Genomic DNA, 20,831 nt, shown 5'->3' with positions numbered 1-20,831 from the left:
AACCGTCTGGCCCAGGGCTGTCATTAGAAGCGGCGCTGCTGCGCACCATCACCGACTGCGCGGCCGCGAACTTCGAGGTGGGCCCGTTCAATGACAAGCGTCGCATTACTCGCCGTCGTCTGTCCGCCGCCAGGGAGGTGAGCGCGGTGCGCCAGCGGCGCCGCGACGGACGAGCCGGAAGCGAAAGCGGGTGAAGGACTGAGGAAGCCATCACGCTGCGTGCGGGAATTTTGACAACGGAGCTGCCGAAAGCAAACCAGGCATGGATCGTTGCCGCCCCCGTATCCGCTGACGTCACGCCTAGGCTAGTGCACGCGTCACACCGGGGATACCGTGGACGCAGTGCAGCCCTGCTTGGCGCGGTCGCACACGCAGCATGCGCGCCGCGCCGCACGCCTGGTCTCCGAGTGGCCGCCCCGGCGCAGGACTCAGCCACCATGCACCCAGGTGAGGAACCTTCGGCTGCTGCTGCAGAGCGTGCACTGCACGAGCCGTTCGGTGGCACTGTGCAATGCAGTCCCGAGTGCAGAACACGTATAGAAACACGGCTCCGGTGAAAGTCAACGTTGATGCAAGCACTTCCGTACAACCTTAAGGCATTGGTACAAGTATGTGCTCTGTTGCTATGGTGCATCTTTGCATTGGATGTGAGGGTGAGCAACTGGGCGTGTTGGTAAAGCATGATTCGAATTTGTAGGCGCAAGGAAGACACGGACGAGAAGGGAGACACACACACAGGGCGCCACTGCCAACAATGTTTATTCCAAGAAAAACAGAGGCTATTTATGCACACAGTGTTGTCATGTTTCATTGCTGCGCAGTCGCATTGAGATATTGCAACTCTTTCTGAGATAAAGATACGGAGGCCACACTCACGCAACGATCACCGGCTTGCAGAGATTGCAAGTGTGTACCAGATTTTCGCGCATGTTCCGTGATTGCCAAAAGTCGAGACAAGTGGAATAGATTGATAATTGAGGCACAGAAGATTATTGAAGCCGGTGATCGTTGCGTGAGTGTGGCCTCCGTATCTTTATCTCAGAAAGAGTTGCAATATCTCAATGCGACTGCGCAGCAATGAAACATGACAACACTGTGTGCATAAATAGCCTCTGTTTTTCTTGGAATAAACATTGTTGGCAGTGGCGCCCTGTGTGTGTGTCTCCCTTCTCGTCCGTGTCTTCCTTGCGCCTACAAATTCGAATCTTTGCATTGGATCACATACGAATCATTCTACATTGTCATTCCTCCTCAAATTGGCTTGTCAAGTGCAGTCGAGCATACTTCAGCCTAACCGTCGTAGTGGCATAAAGTTCAGAACGCCCTGGCCTGAGTGGCAATTTCTGCTTTGAATGAGCAAAATCTTCCAAACTCATCCTTACATATGGTCTTGGCAAAACACTTCGTTAGCTTTTGTACGGAATGCGCTATGTTTGCAAGGTACAAGTTCTATTGCATAATAATGCAGTATTAGTAGTGTCCATAAGTAGTACGATAAGGATGTAGGTGCACCAATGACAAGGGGGAAGCGCAACGGGGAGCAGAGAGAAAGGGCGAAACCGGGAGACGTGACGTTGTGGCACCGTTTAGACAGCCCTGAACTGAACATAATCGATCCTTGAAATGTCAACTTCATAGTACGTTTCAATTCCTATACAATCGATGATTCTTTCGTAGCAAGGTGTTGAACATATCCGTTCAGCATCCCTCTCAAAATGGTAGCATTTGCAACGCAGCAGTTCTAGTGCACGAAAACACAGCATTGACGTGTTCGCTATTCATTGATAGCGTGACAGGCGCATCGTATGTAGTAATTATTAGCATGGGGTGCCTGGGTGAGAGCATAGAAGCATGAATGTGTACGGAGATCTTGAACTGACGTCTCGGCGTTTCCCAGATCCCCCCACATGCACTCATGCTCGTTCTCTTGGTTTATTGCTCCATGCATAAACATCCCAGTAATGCTTCACTGCCAAATTGCCATCCTGGTAGTATCTAGGACAATGATTAACCACTTGTTAAATCGAAGCTGCTCGCATGAGCGAAGTGTCTCTGCATCACTGTTTGAGTTATTCCGTTGCCTCTGTATTGCACGAGCATGCAATCTATATATTTTGCAGCATGCAGAAGATGGAGAATGCAACTTGCATTCTCGATCTTCCCAAGCTGCTTACCTTGTGTCGGGACACTGAGCCTCGTTAGCCTTCAGCTGTTCTGATCCTCTCGTACCAACAGAGGCTGCTAAGGGCAGCTAATCAAGCTTCCGTTCACTATAATCAAGCTCGTCGTTGTACACGCGCTGGCAGTGAAGGCCTCAATGTGAGGCTTCGAAAATCGCGCCTCACGTACCGCACCGCTTCGTGTGCGCACGTACGTGTGACGCAATCACTTTGGTGGCCCGGGGACCCCGCGCAGGCGACACACCTTGCTGACTCCGAGAGCGAGATGTAGTACGTCCGGCACCCAGGCGCTCTTGCGCCGTCGCACACCTCGACTTTCAGCTGGCAGAAAACATCCGCCGGGAGAGCGTATGCTGCCGAAAGCGCTCGCCTCGTGAAATCCGCTAACGAACGGTGTGGCGGGGCGATGCGTTTCAACGTATACCGGCACACTCGCTCGGGTGAGCTAATTTACGCGCCGTATGCAGGGTAAACGTTGCCTGCTCGCTGCCTGCAGCGCGTGCACGTTTTCAAGCAACGAAGGCCGGCTATCATAGGGGGCATAAAAGCGGAGGTTTCTTTTCTGCCTCGTGGCCGTGAAAGTAGGGGCAGAAATAAAAGGGAGCGAGGAAGGGGTGGAAGGATAAACAGTCGACCCCTCAGTATTTCCTCCGGCCTCTCGTATCGCCCCCTTGTTGCTATATGCTGCTCTGCTGCCTCTTGCGCCCCCAACGAAAACGAAAAACATTGCTTTGCCCTCCCGTCTACCTTGGACAATTCTCGCGGCCTTTTCACTCATTTTTCACAATGCAAGCATTTGCTGTTACGTAGGGACGCGAACAAATCTCACAAATATGAAGCTACGCGCGTGGTCCGTTGGTGCTAACCTTGAAAGAGCTATGCAGCACTTGTGTTCGGGACACTTCCTTTGCGTTTGTACACGAAACACAACGCTGACGACAACAGTGGCTCTGGTATAAACTAGATAAGTGTACATAGAGAGGAAAGACGTTCACGGAATGACGGCAGTGCCTTATATTCTCGTGCTATACTTTGCGTTTCATTCTACCGTATTCAACTCGATCTGTCTTCATAGCCGTTTAGGGCGCTGTCACAAGGAAAGAGGGACTAAGCTAAACGAAAACATGGAGCTTAACCAGTTATAAGCCCGGTTGGCTCATATGCACTAGGGAAAGGTGCAGAGAATGTAAAGACTACAAAGAAAGTCAAGAGCTGATGTGCACTGCATGAAGTCGTCGACATAACGAAAATTATCTGGCACATACTGTCGCTCAGTCCGGTTGCCACAAGGAATAACTGAAAAAAAAAAAAAAAAAATCGGCAGATCCCACGCACTGTGGGAATCGATGTAATGCGAAGCAGCCAGCAAAGAGCTGCATACATCGCCTTGTTTGTCTTTGAGCCAAATGAAATCATTCATGCCATGCCGTCTAGTCCACCATATATCGCACGTTTGCCATGCACGCATGCATGCACAATCTAGTGTACACCATGCCAAGGAAACGCATATTCTGGTATATAAATGCATGACCTGACGTTTATTTTCATCACGCACTCGTGTCATGCCATACCAATTTTGGTATATATCACGTTAACAAAACGGCCGGAAGCGCACCATGACAGTGGCATGTAAATCATACCGTACATGACATGCACAACATGATTCGCATGTTAAGACCTCTCATTTATGTTCGTCATAGAGTCACATCGCGCAATACCAATTTTAGTGTATATCAAAGGATCGAAATGGCCGCGAGTTCACCATGAGTAGAGCATGTAAATGATGCCATACATGACATGAATATTATGGTTTTTCGTGCTACCACCTGTCACTAATGTTCATCATACAGTCACATCGCGCAATACCAGTTTTGGTGTATATCAAGCTATCGAAACGGTCGCGAATGCACCATGAGCGTGGCATGTAAGTCATGACATACATGGCATGCATGTCATAGTTTTCATGTTACCACCTGTTATTCATGTTCTTCATATAGTAACATCGCGCAATACCAATTTTGGTGCATAGCAATCTAGCGAAACGGCCACGAGTGCGCCATAAGCATGGCATGTAAATCATGTCGTACATTTCATGCATGTCATGATTATCATGTTACCACCTTTCATTTACGTTCGTCATACAGTGGCATCGCGCAATACCAATTTTGGTGTATACCAAGCTAGCGAAACGGCCGCGGGAATGCACAATGAGCGCGGCATGTAAATCATGACATACATAACCTGCATGTCACAATTTCCATGTTACCACCTCTCATTTACGTTCGTCATGCAGTCGCGTCGCGCAATACCAATTTTGGTGCATGTCAAGCAAGCGAAATGGCACGAGTGCGTCATGATCATGATATGTAAATCATGTCATGCATGTCATGTATGTCATGATTTTCATGTTACCACGTCTCATTTACCTTCGTCATACAGTCGCTTTGCGCAATACCAATTTTGGTGTACATCGAGCTAGCGAAGCGGCCGCGAATGCATCATGAGCGTGGCAATTAAATCATGACATACATGACATGAATATCATGGTTTTCATCTTACCAACTGTCATTCATGTTCTTCAAACAGTCACATCGCGCAATACCAATTTTGGTGTATATCAATCCAACGAAACTGCCGCTAGCGCATCATGAGCGTGGCATGTATATCAGGACGTACATGACTTGCATATCATGATTTTCATGTTACCACGTCTCACATACGTTCGTCATACAGTCGTGTCGCGTAACACCAATTTTGGTGTATATCACGCAAGCGAAACGGACGCGAATGCACCATGAGCGTGGCATGTAAATCATGACATACATGTCATGGGTGTCATGGTTCTCATGCTACCACCTGTTATTGATGTTCTTCGTAAAGTCACATCGCACAATACCAATTTTGGTGTATATGAATCTAGCGAAACGGCCGCGAGTGCGCCATGAGCGTCGCATGTAAATCATGTCATACATGACATGCATATCATGATTTTCAGGTTACCACGTGTCAGTTATGTTCGTCATACAGAAATGTCTCGTCATACCAGTTTTCGTATGTATCCCTTCAAGGGGTCATGAAGCACCCCTTGGGCTGATTGAAAAAACACATCCTGCGGAAAGCTGACACGGCTATGAACTGCTCTGCCAAATATTACAGTCGTGCGCGCCGCGTAATGGCCACAAGCGGAGCGCGAAGTTGCCGTTTCCCCAGGCACCCTCTTTTCAAACAGAGGCCGGTTCTCACTCTCGTCGGTGGGCGGGGCGTCTGTCCGCTGTACGTCGCAAAGACATAGCATGCTTATTGGCCGATAGCCGACGTAAATCGAGAGCGGCGTTCGGATCAGATGCGCTTCTTGCCGCGGAATGCCGCCACTTGCCGGCGCCGCATTCGCGCAAGCGAATCACAGCGGGAGAGCGATCGCGTTTCATGACGCGCGCTGGCGTAACTTCTTTCCCCCATGCCATCCCTCCCTGTCTAGCTTCCAGTGCGCTCGTCGGCACGAGAAAAGAGAGAAAGCGCTGGGAGCGTGCGCCAAACCCCCGTAACTCCGCTGATTCTTGACGGATTCGACAAATTTTTGCGGCAATCGATTCGGGAGGCAGTACACTCCGATACTGAGGCCATTAGATCATTACTTGGAAAAGTGGTTCATGACCCCTTTAAAACCATGTCATGTAAATCATGCTGCACATGACATGCCCGTCATGATTTGCATGTTAGGACATGTCATTATGTTCGTCATGCACTGTTTTCACGTCGTACCAATTTTGGAATATATGAAATTAACGAAACGGCCGCAAGAGCCCAAAGGCCATGGAATGTAAATCACGCTGTTCATGACATGCGTGTCATGATTTTCATGATATGACCTAAGCACATGATTTTTCAAGGGCTCGTTTACCTTTGTTAGACATAATATTAATGAGAACTAACAGACAATAACGCCAAGGAAATTACAGGGGGTGTTATCTGTAGTATTTAGAATATAAATGTGAAGAAAGTAAAGTGGACGAAAAGATGACTTGCCGCCGGCAGGGACCGAACCTGCGACCTTCGAATAACGCGTCCGATGCTCTACCACTGAGCTACGGCGGCGGTCATCCTCCCGTCCACTTTCTGGGGTATATATGTTGATTTAAACCTAGGAGTGTTAGTCAGCGCCAATCGCAGCCATGGCGGCGAGTGTGGAACACTCTTTTTTTGCCTGTTGGCGTCACGTATCACGTGATCATTTTACGAGTTGGCAGCTGACCAATAATCCCTCGCATACTACCCGAAGGCACTAAGTCTGCCAGGACGAGACCCTCGCTATGAATGAAGGAAAGCACATGATTTTTCAAGGGCTCGTTTACCTTTGTTAGACACAATATTAATGAGAACTAACAGACAATAACGCCAAGGAAATTACAGGGGGTGTTATCTGTAGTATTTAGAATATAAATGTGAAGAAAGTAAAGTGGACGAAAAGATGACTTGCCGCCGGCAGGGACCGAACCTGCGACCTTCGAATAACGCGAGGGATTATTGGTCAGCTGCCAACTCGTAAAATGATCACGTGCTACGTGACGCCAACAGGCAAAAAAAGAGTGTTCCACACTCGCCGCCATGGCTGCGATTGGCGCTGACTAACACTCCTAGGTTTAAATCAACATATATACCCCAGAAAGTGGACGGGAGGATGACCGCCGCCGTAGCTCAGTGGTAGAGCATCGGACGCGTTATTCGAAGGTCGCAGGTTCGGTCCCTGCCGGCGGCAAGTCATCTTTTCGTCCACTTTACTTTCTTCACATTTATATTCTAAATACTACAGATAACACCCCCTGTAATTTCCTTGGCGTTATTGTCTGTTAGTTCTCATTAATCAGGATATGACCTGTCATTTATGTTCGTAATAAGACCATGTTATGACACACCAATTTTAGTATACATCCGATTAACGGAACGGCCAGGAAGCCCAAAGGCCGTGGAATGTAAATCATGCTGTTCAAGACATGCGTGTCATGATTTTCATGATATGACCTGTCATTTATGTTCGTAATAAGGCCATGTTATGACACACCAATTTTGGTATACAGCGGATTAACGAAACGGCCAGGAGAGCACAAAGTCGTAGGCGGCTAGATAGATAGATAGATAGATAGATAGATACGCTCAAAGTCGCAGAAGTTCGCTAAGAAATGCTTCGCATTTAAAAGACAACAGCCATCGTCCAAAGCTGAGCGCGCAATGGCGCCAACGATATGAACGCGGTGATTCTTCATCTGTAAATACAAGGAAATTGAATATGAATTCGCGCTCTTTTGAAGCGAACATTTACTTTTACCATACCGTCTGTACAGTGAACGATACAGCAAGAATGAAAAATCTGTTTAACCATGTTGACAAAATAGAGACGCGAGAAAAGTATAATGTGTCATGGCGCCATCAAGAATCTCATACACTTAGGTAGTGTTTGCTGCTTCATTGTGTAGAGTACGTAAAGAAACCACGCACCGCGGTACATCGGTGTATACGGTATGGTTACAGATGGCTATTCGTTTAAAGAGTGCGGCCCCATTTTGAGTTATTGGGCAAGACTTAAACCAACTATACTATAGAGTAGAGCCACAACGGGCGAAGTGCAATAAGGGTTTAAATAGGGACTCGTTCATGGCCCAGTGCGTTCGGCCGCTGGCATGAACTCGTACTATGGCCGTCTCGCTGGAAGATCAGAATGCACGGCCATAGGCGTGCGCAGTGTTCGCCATAAGGGGGGGGGGGGCAACGACTGCTCACAGCAACCCCCCCTTCCCCCCACTAGTGGTCGAGTCCAAAACACATGCTTCACAATGGATGAAAAAAATGAAAATGAAGCGATGACTTGCTGCTTACAATGGCCTGTCTTTCGTACGCTGCTTTCCGGGATAATGATAGGAAGTAAACAATTCGAATTCAACATAAGGGGCCTTCGGCCGCCATTATCCTCAAAAACTTGTGTGGTCATAACCCTGTTCTTTTAAAAAAAGTGACGCGACAGCTCCGATTGAGTAAGGATATGGGGCAGACTTTGCGCCCCCCCCCCCCCCCCCCGGGTCGGTGATTAGGGGGCCTGCCCCCTCGTGCGCACGCCTATGTGCACGCCACATTTTGGGAGCACACGCGCAAGCGGCAAACATGATACGAAAATGAGCAGAATAATATACTGAAGGCCTTGTTAATTCAGAAGGAATGTGAAAACTGCGTGAGGGGTCTTCTATCTCTCCTCAAGAGAAATCTATTTTCTTACAGTCACAGGTTGCGCGGTTTGGTTGCGCGATGAGTGGCGAGCAAAAGAACAAGAAAATTTAGTTTTTTTTTTCTTTTGTTATCGCTCCTGCACAATTGTTGATTGGCACTGTTTGTGTCCAGTAACTCTTGTTAGAGTATTGCGCCCGTCCTTTCTTCTGTGTGGCCTGCAGTTTCGTCTTTCAGCGCCGCTAATACGTCACATTAACCAAACCAACTAGCCTATCGTTCTGCTTTAACGTATGTGGTTCAGGCTCAAACTCTAATGATGATTGTTGGGGTTTTAGTCCCAAGACCACGATATGATTATGAGAGGCGCCGCAGTAGAGGGCTCCGGAAATATCGACAACCAGGGGTGTAATGCGCACATAGACCTAAGCACACGGGCCTCTAGCATTTCGCCTCCATCACATGCGGCCGGGATTTGATCCCGCGACCTTCGGGCCACCAGTCAAGCACCATAACCACTAGACCACCATGGCGGGTTCAGGCTCAAACTCTGTGGAAGCGATGGTTCTGTGGGACAGCGGTTCAATGCTGCTCGCAAAATACAGTGCCCAGTTCACCCCGGCCCACAGAGAGGCTGATCTCCCCAGTGGCGGGAACAGCGCCAGCATGGCGTTGGCCACAGCAGGGAAGGCGATACCCTTATTGTCTGCGTCGATCGCCAACACTTCCTGTGTTTGTTTCCTTCACGGCTCAGCAGGATGTGTTGTTCTCAGGTAGGCAGGCTTGTTTCCCAAGCGAAGTCTATAGCGCGAGCAAATGTTGTCTCATAGGCGCACCGCCTGCGTTCTCACGTCTAATTGCAAGACGAGCGCCTTCCAGCGATCGTTCGGCGTCACCATAGCAACAAACAACGTCCCGGAAACCACCACAACAGACTTTTTTTTTTTCGGTGCGTAAGCATTTCTATGCCGACTCGACGAAAAACTGTGCGTGTGTATCCGTCCCTCTGTAACGTGTAAGACGAGTTACTATAACAAAATAATATGTATAAAACAAAGTTAAATTTCTTGGCGTTGTTAGGTCTCCAACATATATATATATATATATATATATATATATATATATATGACGCAAGACGCGAGAGAAGAAACCAGGAAACAAAGCGTGCGGTGTCTCGTTGTACGTCGTCTCGGCTTTGCTAAGTCCCTTCTATTTTTATTACTTTGAGCGCAGGTATTCTTCTTGCCTGCGACGTAGGCCGTCCCTGTTATTCCGTCTAGAGTTGGCTACCCTCGTTGTTTGTTCTCCCCTGCGGCGTTTGCGGCTTATCCCACGCGGTCTCCGAGGCCTGTTACACCGAGAAACTGCTGAGGGTATTGGCCTCGAGGCCCACCACTGGAAACGCCGGCGCCACCGTCGGCGTGACGTGCTTGGCAGGATCACGTGGTCTCAGCGGCCGCGTCGGCTGCCTGTGGCGCACTGCCGCGTGCTTTGAAAACGAGTTTCAAGTCCCACATGCGCTGCGGCCCGTTCAAATTCGGAAATTTTCTCTCATTTTCTACTCAATTGAAACCATTGTAATAGAGTGGCTGCCTCCGAAGGCGACGAACATGGGGCTCTACCGCTCGGTGCCGCAGTGCCGCGCTTACGCAAAGGAGCCCAGTGTCAGCCTGCACAGGTAACCGCGGGACAAGAAACAGCGTGAAGCATGGGTTGTAAAGCTAAGAACCGGCAAGTAGCCATCCGCTACGAGTCTTGTGTGCAACGAGCACTTCCGCGACGAAGACTTTTGTTACTGCGTCGGGCCTGCGATGTTCGGTGAGTAGCAGACAGCGCGCACTGAGACAATGGCTCGAGCGCGCTTCCCGCCGGCAAATGATGCTTATCTGCCACAGGATGGTAAAAGCGCTACCTTTTACCACGTGCGATTCCATCTCAGAATCCTCCAATGCGACCTCATGATCGTTGGCCCCGTGCTCAGCGTCCACAAAATCGGCTGCAGATGCGCAAGTCATTGTTTAGATACGTTGAATTAAAAAACGCACAGGGTCCCTTATGCATTCGTTAAAGATGACTAGAAGGCGAAAGCCATCTTCTTGTCAGTCGATGTACTGATTCTCCCGCGCCCCCCTCCAAAAGCGTTGTGCACCTAACGCGGTTTTGCACGGCCTCCGTGACCGATCACGGAGGCAATGCAAAGCGACCATGACGTGTGAATACGTCATCGTGACGTCACATTATGTGACGTCATAATGACGCTACACATTTTGGCGATCTGTGACATCATGATGACGTCATATGGTGACACCATCACGTGACGATTATTTTTTGCATCACTCGTGTTGACGCCGCTGACGCGGGACGCCGACAGGCAACCTTCCCATTTGATGAGGCATGCATTGCTTCATAAGCTACATAAATTTTGCATTGCCTCCGTGATCGGCCCACCGGCCAACCCCATGTATTTTCTTGGAGCCTCATTTATTTACGTGGGAAAGATGCCACCCTGTTCGCGTTAGACACGACACTGCTGCCAAAATTGCTGGGGTACTCGCCAAATAATTACTATCCTGTTTTGCGGCTGCTGGTTGCTGCCATACCTTCTACTTTATTCACAGCTATTTCAAGTTCATGTGGGTGCTAGTTCACAGCCGACGTTTGCAGAACAAGTCCGGCAAACGTTACTGTATTTTCTTTCTTTTCCTAGGCGTCGCATGCTACTACATGCTCGGTCTCGTAGACTGGTTTTCCTTCCACCAGTAATCTCGAAGTGGTGAAGCTTTGGTCTATGAATTTGTTGATGACAGAGAGCGGCAAGTTCACTGGAATGCAAAAGGAACGATAATTAAGGAGCATTAAAAAAAGGCGTCGCATTTGCTCACGTTTTGTGTGACCACCAAACGAAACGAATGCGCTGAATAAAGAAACAGAAGCAGCGGCATTTGCCAGCTGAGAAGACCGATCAATACGCATTACGAGACAACTTGTCAATTGACATTGAAATGTACACGAATTTAGACCGAAAAAAAAACACTGAATCGTCGGGACGGCAGATCACAAAGTTGCCATGCGCACCGAAGCCGCAGTTGTAAGGAAATTGTTTTTGAACTACTCTGATAGCGTCCGTGCAACGGTAGTTGTTTGTTTACTCACAAATTCTCATATTTTGCGGCCTAAAGTTCACAGCGCGGTGCCAAAACGCGCTCGTAGCAAAAGCGAAACCATCAGTACGAACATACATGCAGACGCTCATACATGAAGAGGCACCGTCAGTCGTCGCGAACCCGTGCGATCGCTGGCTTGAGGCTTCTTTCTGTTATGCTCCGTTTGGTTATACAGACAGTCTACTGTAACGAGATATTCCACATAGTTTGCACTCAGCGAGTGACTACCTTTCACGCAAGAAGCCGGTTCAGGGGTCTCCAACTCGGCGTGAAGCGGGTGCTCGGTTTTCTGCCAAGAGACAGCGACTGTAGACTATCTTGTGCTTTCAGTTCGTCGAAAATGATTATTTTGACAGTAAAGAACACAGTTCATTTCGAAAGTACTTACAGAAATGCCCTGGAGGGCTTCCGCGAGGTGTTTTTGTAGAGCGCCGACAGCAAAACCAATGGGGAGCGCGCCGGCGGTATCCTGCCTAGCACGCAATCGAGGCGGTCCGATAGAGGGCGACTCCGCAACTCCTCGAGGCCAATACTTCCACAACCGTTCCCGTGTGCGGCGGCTTCCAATGTAGTGGTATACATCAAGCCACTAACGATCATAAAGTGCAAGCTACTGTTCATATATCTCATTCAAGCAGTCTGTAACTCTCACGCGCAGTTTGGTTAACCGGAAATAGTTAGAGACCGTTTGCTGAGCAGCGCCCCCTTCGCCTCCCTGTCGCGCTGACGTCAAGAAATCTCATAAACTCCCTGTCGCGACATAAATGTATAATCTCATTACGCATGATTATGGCACACAAATAGAAATAATTGAGCACGCCAAAGTGACGTATATACGCTCTAAAAATGCATTATTATGTCGAACCAAACCGATTCCTTTAATAGCTGGAGATTGTCCATTCAGATAGGCATAGTTCTAAGACGATGAGATGGTTCTAAAAGCTGCGCCAGCAGTGTCATACAAGAGCAGCATCTAGCACCTGAACACAATTGAAATCACGATGATATAATCAGATTCACCTAAGCTGCTATATAGAATTCAGCACGTAGAAGATGTCACAGTTTTCTTTTTCTGACATTTTGAAAGATGCAGCGAATGGCAAGCTTTAGGCAATGTTATTACACGCTCTTTACCATCATGCACACGAATGGGAGCGAAGCTTCAGTGCGTAATGAAGTGATCGAAGTGTCATATAGAGGTGCACAACTGTTTTTCGCCAGTTACGTCGGACTTCCTTATTGCTGTGTTAGAATAATTTTATAATTACCTGTGGAACCAGGCACAAACAAACTCACCAAGATGGATCACTAAAGTGGAAATCAAAATGCATAATTAAATAATTATGAAGATTTCACTTATCAACTTGTTAACTAATTACGCTAGCGCACATTTTGCAACGCGCAAATTGAAGTAGCGGTTTCACAATGAAGTCAGTGATTTCACTCGGAGCGAGTTTTAAAACTAGCGCGAGCTTCAGAACTCATTCGTCGCAAACTCTTGTACGTGTCGAAACCTAGTACGTGTCATCATCTGAATTTTTCTCAACTGAAGGATACCTTCAACGTCACTGGCAACGCAATTGTAATTTGCAGTATTTGTCGTAGAGCAATTCGCAGAGTGATTGATTAGCAATGCAGTGCGAACTACTCAAATATTCGTTTTGATTTCTCGCGCAAATAATGAGTGCTTTTGGGAACAATCTGCTTCAAGAAGTGAAACTGTCTTTTCTGCCAAAGGTGATTTTTAAAGATTTTGTTAGCGATGTAAAAAGAAAACAAAGTGATATGTAGGAATCAGCCAAACTACACTCCAGACTACACCCCCCCTCCCCCAAGCTCCAAACTACACCCCCCCCCTTTTTCTTCTCTCCCGGAACAGACGCCTCTGAGCCAGCTAGCTTAAACGCTAAGATATTATGTTAGCTGTTCCATGCACATCGCGGAGTCACCCGAAATCGGGCGGCAGAGCTGATCATGAAATCATGCGTCAAATACTGTATGTACTATCGGCGTCAAGTGAAACCCGAATACCGGCAAGCATTCGCATAGGTATAGTCATCACCATGGACAGGCGCGCGCATCTGGTTCGGCAGCACTGCGCATATATGCGCGCCTGTCCATGGTGATAATGCTCGCCACAGTTCGGGTTTCATTTGACGCCGATAGCACGTTGGATGGTTTTCACCCCATGATTTCAAGCATCACATGAGCGCATTGCACAAGGCTGTAGTTGCACTGTAATTTATCTCGAAGACCGATTAGTTGCCTTGCTAAGGCTAACGAGAAAGTAGAGGGAAGCGAGGCTTAATAGACATACAAACGATGTGTTTGACGAGCATTTAACGAGCGCACAAGACGCGGTGAAGGCTATAGCGTCTGCGGATCGTGCAACAAGGGCAAAGCTGCACGTGCCGCCACGTCCAGCATATCCAAACAAAGCACCCATGCCTGATCAAATCTAAATGAGGTGGTAGTTCGAAGGAAAGCCATTTATAGACGAACTGGTCAACAGTGGTCCAACACAGGGGTGCCAACCTTTCGATAAGGGGATTCGTCCTCGCCTTGACGAAGACAAATACCCGAGTGGAAACATTGGCTTCAGCCTCTGAGACGTCCCTCGTTCGACCACTGTTGACCACTGCATGCTTGGAGCAACAATAACTGGTGACAACTGGTCCTAGGAGGTCATGTGTCCATTACTGAGTTCAAACGAAAGAAGAGGAATCGAACGATTGGCGCGTTTAGTAATGTTCCGTATCCCCGAGCGTATGGGGCGTTATTCGTCCTTCTGAACTTAAGTACAATAATTATTAAAGAAAAAAAGCAAATAGACGAAAAAAAACAACAACTTGTAGCCGGTGGAAGACTAACCAAGAGCCTCGGCATTCGTTGATTTCGCGTGCGCCACTTGACCTCTCTAGCCGTAGGCGTGCGCAGGGTTGTCCATTAAAGGGAACGAAGTTTCACTGCAGTGCCCACCCTTTGGCCGAGTCCGAAAGAAAATAAGCATCGCAATGGATGCGAAAATGAAAATGAAGAGACCACGTGCTTCCCATGAACGGCCTGCCTTTGGTCCCCGGCTTTCCAGGGGTAAAGGCAGGTTTTTAACCGTCATTAGCCTCAAAAACCTACGTGGCCATAACCTTAAAACAAAGACGGGACAGCCAGAAATCTTTTCAGGGGGGAGGGGATGGGGGGGGGGGGGGGGGGGGAGGGGCCCAACCATACTCTATGTATGTTCGCACGTGTTTTTGTATGCGTGCGTGTGTATATATACGTGCTAAATTTCAAAATTTCCGGAGGGGTGTTTGAAACCCCCCTGGCTTCCAGTGGTGACCAGACAAAGGCGCCAGTTTCCATCGAAGTCGACCGTGTCCACCCTTTTATGGCGCTGATGTTAAAGCTATTAACGTTCTGTGCGAAAAGGTTCTTATTGACATGCTATGTCGTGCTTGAAAGGTGTACTTACGTCTTGCACCTCATGACTAAACCGCGGTGACAATGACATCAGTGGCAGCCTCACTAGTCACAGGAAGGCCTCACAGGTTTCCTGTGACCAGTGACAGCCGCACAGGAACATGGTTGTCGAACAGATCTAAATGTTTTCAGACGTGACGCATGTCGTGTTCAGGCTGCAGAGGCCGAAAACAAGCCAATGATCAGCAGCAGCCAATGAAAGAACATAAATGTCAGAAACGACAATCCTATGACAAATTGAGCGGTAAATCAAAGCAGGCGATGTTATATTGGGGGCAATAACACTAACAAGTGTCCCTGCATCACTGCACGAGTGCATATGAAAACATTTGAAAACATATGTAAAGTGGACGACAAGATAACTTGCCGCCGGCAGGGACCGAACCTGCGACCTTCGAATAACGCGTCCGATGCTCTACGACTGAGCTACTGCGGCGGTCATCCTCCCGTCCATTGCTATGGGGTATATATATATATATATATATATATATATATATATATATATATATATATATATATATATATATATATATATATATATATATATATATATATATATATATATATATATATATATATATATATATATATATATATATATATACATATATATATATGCACGTTAAAAACACCAGGTGGTCTAAATTTCCGGAGCCCTCCATTACTGCGTCTCTCATAACCAGTGTTGGCGGTAACGCGTTACTTTTTTCAGTAACTTAGTAACGTACTCGTTACTATTTCGGATCTGTAACGGGTAACGTACTTACGTTACGATTTTTCGGTAACGCGAGCTGTGACGTTACTCGTTACTTTTTATTCCAATGATCTCAAGAATTTTCTCCAAAATTTTTCCGCCTCGTAGGAGCTACTTTCCCAGAGCTCTCCCCGATGTTATTTCGTCGCAGTGGCGGACTGCTGTCGGCCCGCTCACCGTTGACAAAGCGACCAGGCACGGGGTCCTTTGTTGCGCTAGGAAGATTGCATTCGGGAGCAAATTATCGAAATTCCTTAAATGGATCAGTGAGTTTCGGCTACCGTGCTATCGAGGTTCAAGTTGTCGTTGATCGTCGATGAATCGAAGCGAAATGCGGTCCTCGTAACCGTCAAAAGCGAACTGTCGAGATTTTCTTGGCTTGCGGAGATCAAGACTCGGGTATAGCGGCCTGGCTTAGCTCAGCGATGACTTCTTCGGAAATGCATTCTCAACGACATCGCCAACTGTAGATGAACGACTGTCTCGGTACATTTGGTGCATCATTACATCGCGCTGAGTGGGTTCAAGGTAAACCCGCGCGTTGACCAGCTTTTTCTGAAAGTGAATACCGGAGTACCACAAAGCGTGTCTGTTGAGTGCCTATTTAGCCTGTGCGGAGGTATTCACCAAGAAACGAGGCAAGTTGTCCGATGACAGCTTTGAAATGCAACTGCTTCTTACATTCAGAGAGTTGCAGTTACAGTAGGAAGTTGTTCGTGTAATACTTTGACACTTGTTATGAACTTCGTTTCCAAAATTAGTTTTGCGTCTTGCTATCTGCAGCTGCGACTAGCTTTCTGGCTATTGAATTCCTGAGGAAGCGAGGCTGACCCTGAACAGCTTGACATACACAGTCGCAAATTTTTGCAGTAATTATGCAGGTTAAACGGAAAAAAAATTGCGCGCAAATACTTTTTGCCGGATTTATGCCATTTAAGCATTTTTTGTTGCTACAAGTTTGCGCATTAATTTTGTTAGTAGAAGCACGCCGTTATAATTACTGCAAGTTTGTTCAGCGATGTTTTCTTTGCGGAGAGCGTTGATGGTGACATCGATCGTCTTATATTTAATGTTACATTGAGAAAAATGGCCTTACCATGTGCCACAGAGTTAGAAGCAGGGTGTCGGAACGAAATGTTTTTCGTTTCGGTTTTAGTTTCGTTCCACCGCAAAAAGTTCCGTTCCGTTTCTGTTCCGGAACGAAAAAAAAAAGGTTCCGTAACGGTTCGTAACGGTTTTTTTAATGGAAAAAATTTGAAGTTAAGGTAATCATAACGAACATTGGAATTTTGATGTAGTTACTTGCCCTGCTCTTAGGAAAGTGGGACAAGGGTAAAATACGTTCTTCAGAGGAGCGGAGGTAACTGTACCACGAATTTCTAATTTCTACCAACTAACACAGACCAGTAATAATTTCAAAGTCATAGTATTTATTTTCTCAAAAGACAAATACGAATTTTTTAGTGGGCTCAGTGCTTTGTGTCAAGGGAGTGAGCACGATCTCAGAAGCAGCACGTCATTGAGTGTACTCTCTGATGTGCGAGACCACTGTTCTGATAAAGAGATCGCCAGGCCTGCGCGACACACGCAGCACAGTCACAATGAAAGCTGGAAGAGCGGACTTTGTAGAGCCCGATGGAGAGTCTCTTGGGGCAATAATACAGGTACACATGCAAGGTACCCACTACGCCATAAATCGTCGCAATTCTTCTGAATTAGAGAAGTTCCCACTTTGCGATTTTCCTTATTTTTCGGAGTCTCGTGTTACACGCTACACATCTGTAAGGCATTATGTGCACTTTGCGCTGTGACTAATGATGATAAAGAATTATGGCTGAGCACTGCAGTGGGTGGGAAGCAGTGTGGCGGAATGGGCGCCTCCATTCTATTTCAATTCCATTGCGGGGAATTAGAACTTACCGCAATTCGATTCCTTTCAATTCCTCGGAATGAAAAAACTTAGCCCATTCGCACTCCGGGAATGACCCGGCAGTTCAATTCCATCAATGTAATTCTTCCACGTAAGAAAGGCATCTTGATAGTTTTATTGAGTTAAGAATGAAGGCCTCATAAAGCTGATGTCATCAGATGCATTAAGAACTGCAAGAGTACGCAAAACGGGTTACCAAGGTCGAGGGATAGTAGCTTGGTTACATATCTCGTGCAGTACAACCACCCTACGGATTCCCATAGGGGCAGTTTTCCCGCTACCTATAGTATTTGCATGGTCAGCATGTTTGAACGAATGGTGGTGTTTTAATATTGTTTATGCTTAAATGTGTTAATGCTAAAATGACGACGTAGCTTATTTTTATGCTGACAAAAGTAGTATTAAAGAAGACTAAGCAGTTTTGCCACGTCTGAAGCGGTTGTGAATATGGAGAAAAATAAGATTTGGTCAATCAGGAATAAGTCCCTCTAGACCTGCTTAATTGGAACAGTGCATCACTCGGGCACCTTGTGCCTTTGTATCGAATACGGAACACTGGGCCGCACTGCTCGTCAGCACTCACGCTTGTGAAGCGCTCCTCGCAAGCATAGAAGCACTAGCGTGGCACTGTGGTAGAAGACCCGACTGCCACGCAGAGGGCGCGAGTTGAAATGCTATCCGATCCTAGAAATTTGTTTCTCGTTTATTTTTTTTATATCACGCGATAGCGGTCACGGACACCGGCGGTGGTGGACAACAATGGCGCCAAAATCAGCTGTTGTGATCTCATAACAGCTTTCGCTGTAACAAACTTCAGCGCCGACAATGCCCTCTCTACGCTGGCCTGCGTGACAGGCGCGCAAAAATCCACTTGCGTTAATATAAACATCTCTGGTTGTCACTGTTTTCGTTTTTCGCACAATTTCAACATATCTTTGCTTCGGAATTCCTGCCTGAGGTACGCGCTAATACCGTACCATGAGATATGCTCACATCGCACGAGCTCAGTTGCTCCGGATTGCGAAGTTTTCTCGTGAACCGAAAAACGATTGAAAAAATTTCGTTTTCACTCCAGAACGAAATAACAGATAAAGTTTCGGTTACGTTTTCGTTCCGGTCCAAAATATCGTTTTTTTCGTTTTTCGTTTTCGGTTTTCGTTCCGTTCCGACACCCTGGTTAGAAGCCATCAAATATAACTGTACAGGCTACTTCAGGCCACTATATACAGTATTGCCAAGGAACGGCACATTTGTGCAAATTATTTGGGCTTTACAAAATTCTTATTGGGGTGCCTGCAGCGAAGATGCAATGAATAAAATTTCTGATTATGGAGTAACGGCGGAAGTAACGTCCGTTACTTTTTTTCGGTAACGGTAACGGTAACGCGTTAACTTTTTTATGTGTAACGCAGGGCGGTAACGCGTTCCTTTTTTGCTAGCGTAACGAGTAACGCATTTAGTTACTTTTTTTCGGTAACGCATACAACACTGCTCATAACCAAACGTGGGTTTGGAACGTTAAACCCAATAATTATTATTATTAAAATTGAAAACATTTCGAGGAAGGGGTGTCAACCCCCCTCCTCCTCTCTACGCCAGTGCAGGGTTGCAACCTTGGCTTCCAAAAAGGCCCATTGGCGTTAACAGCCTTGAATCTAACTCCGTGTGAATGAAAAGTTCCAATAAAGCCTTCATGACTTTTTTCGTTTGGACAAAGGCCCAGTAACGCGTTCTGAATCAGCGGTCAGACACTGTTTCATGCATAACGCACGTGTCATAGACTGATGAGTTGATGTGACGCATATGTTGTGTAAACGCAACACCTAGTTACTGAATGTTGTGAGATGATGATGGGTTGTAGAAAGTGTACGTATTTGGAACACGATTTGCTGACGCCTTTTTCAACGCTCTTTGCAGGTCGAAAAGGTGTCGACAGCGAGACAGCTTTTGTCATCGCCATTATTGTCGTGTTTATTGTTATCGGTGTCTTCGTGTTCATCTACGCGTGTTGCGTTACCGAAGAAAAGCTGAAGGCCGCAACGAAAAAGAAGGCATCTCAGAAGAAAAAGGACACCGCAGCTTCGCCGCCAGCCGCCGCGCCTGCAGCACCAACAGCAACTGCGCCTGCAGCACCGGTGGCGCCAGCTGCCGACAGCAAGGCGAAGCCATCTGCATCCGCTGCTCAGCCACCGGTCAAAAACAGCGGCGGTGACACGCGGAGCGCCGAAATCGTGCTCACCGTGCAAGAGGCGTCTCCGTTAGTGTCACCGCATCATCCACCGGCATCGGCGGGTCCTGTGATGTCGGAGTTGACGCCGACGTGGAAACCGCTCAACACGGATCCACGGCGAAACGGAATAAAGAGCGTGGCCTCCGAGGTGGCGCCGGCCTCGCAAAGCACTCCTACGGCGTGTGACCGGGCGTACTCTGTGCACCTCTAGCGGGCACCGATTTGCTCCGAAAGGTGCACGGCGCGAATAATCTACTAGACGAGTCATTTTGGTGTGTTCCCGCGTGAGTCAAGTCCACTGGCAGTCAAGTGCCCGCTCGCTGCACGAAACAGGGTTTGAGCAGTCGCAGGAACGATTTCTCAAGGAGCAGAAGCGGGGCATTCAGTGGTGGCGCGTACCTCGTGTTGTCTTATGTGTGCTGTTGCTGTTTTCTTACGTGTTGTAATGCGTTCTTGGAGAACTCTGTAAATACTACGGACACCGTTGGCCTTTCCGGCGAACCAGTAGCCGGTGCATGGTTCGAAACTGCACTTTACACCAGAAAGTGTGTGTGCTTGTCCCTATATACTCGTGCGTTACATACTGTTCCTCTACCTGACAATCAGATAGACAAAAGGAATGATGCAGAGAAAGATTATATTAAAAGGAGGTTTTCCATTTGGTTACGAGTGATTGAAATTGTGGTGGTTGCTGATTTTATACGATCATTTAGAAACAAGCATGCATTAGGCAGGAAGCAGGATTCGCTGGCAGTGCCAAGAAGTGCGACAGGTAACTCTAATTATTTCCTTTCAGCAATAAGTATACACAAGTGAAGTGGTGTAACGAGGCCTGGTAATACAACAGCGTAGCGGAGGAAGCGCTGTTTGCCCAGGTTTGCAG

General features: G+C 47.3%; 1 protein-coding gene across 1 annotated transcript; it reads left to right on the top strand.

The window, feature by feature from the left end:
* The first annotated feature begins 200 nt into the window (after window positions 1-200).
* Window positions 201-20,621, top strand: LOC119378913 (nematocyst expressed protein 3-like). The gene is made up of 2 exons (XM_037647985.1): window positions 201-447; window positions 19,636-20,621. The coding sequence occupies exons 1-2, from the start codon at window positions 438-440 to the stop codon at window positions 20,157-20,159; spliced, it is 534 nt and encodes a 177-aa protein (XP_037503913.1). The 5' UTR covers window positions 201-437; the 3' UTR covers window positions 20,160-20,621.
* The last annotated feature ends 210 nt before the right edge of the window (window positions 20,622-20,831 follow it).

The sequence above is a fragment of the Rhipicephalus sanguineus genome, chromosome 1 (genome assembly GCF_013339695.2).
Source record: "Rhipicephalus sanguineus isolate Rsan-2018 chromosome 1, BIME_Rsan_1.4, whole genome shotgun sequence".
Taxonomy (NCBI): Eukaryota; Metazoa; Arthropoda; class Arachnida; order Ixodida; family Ixodidae; genus Rhipicephalus; species Rhipicephalus sanguineus.
Note: the sequence above shows the minus strand (reverse complement) of the source record. Positions and strands in the feature narration are given on the sequence as shown.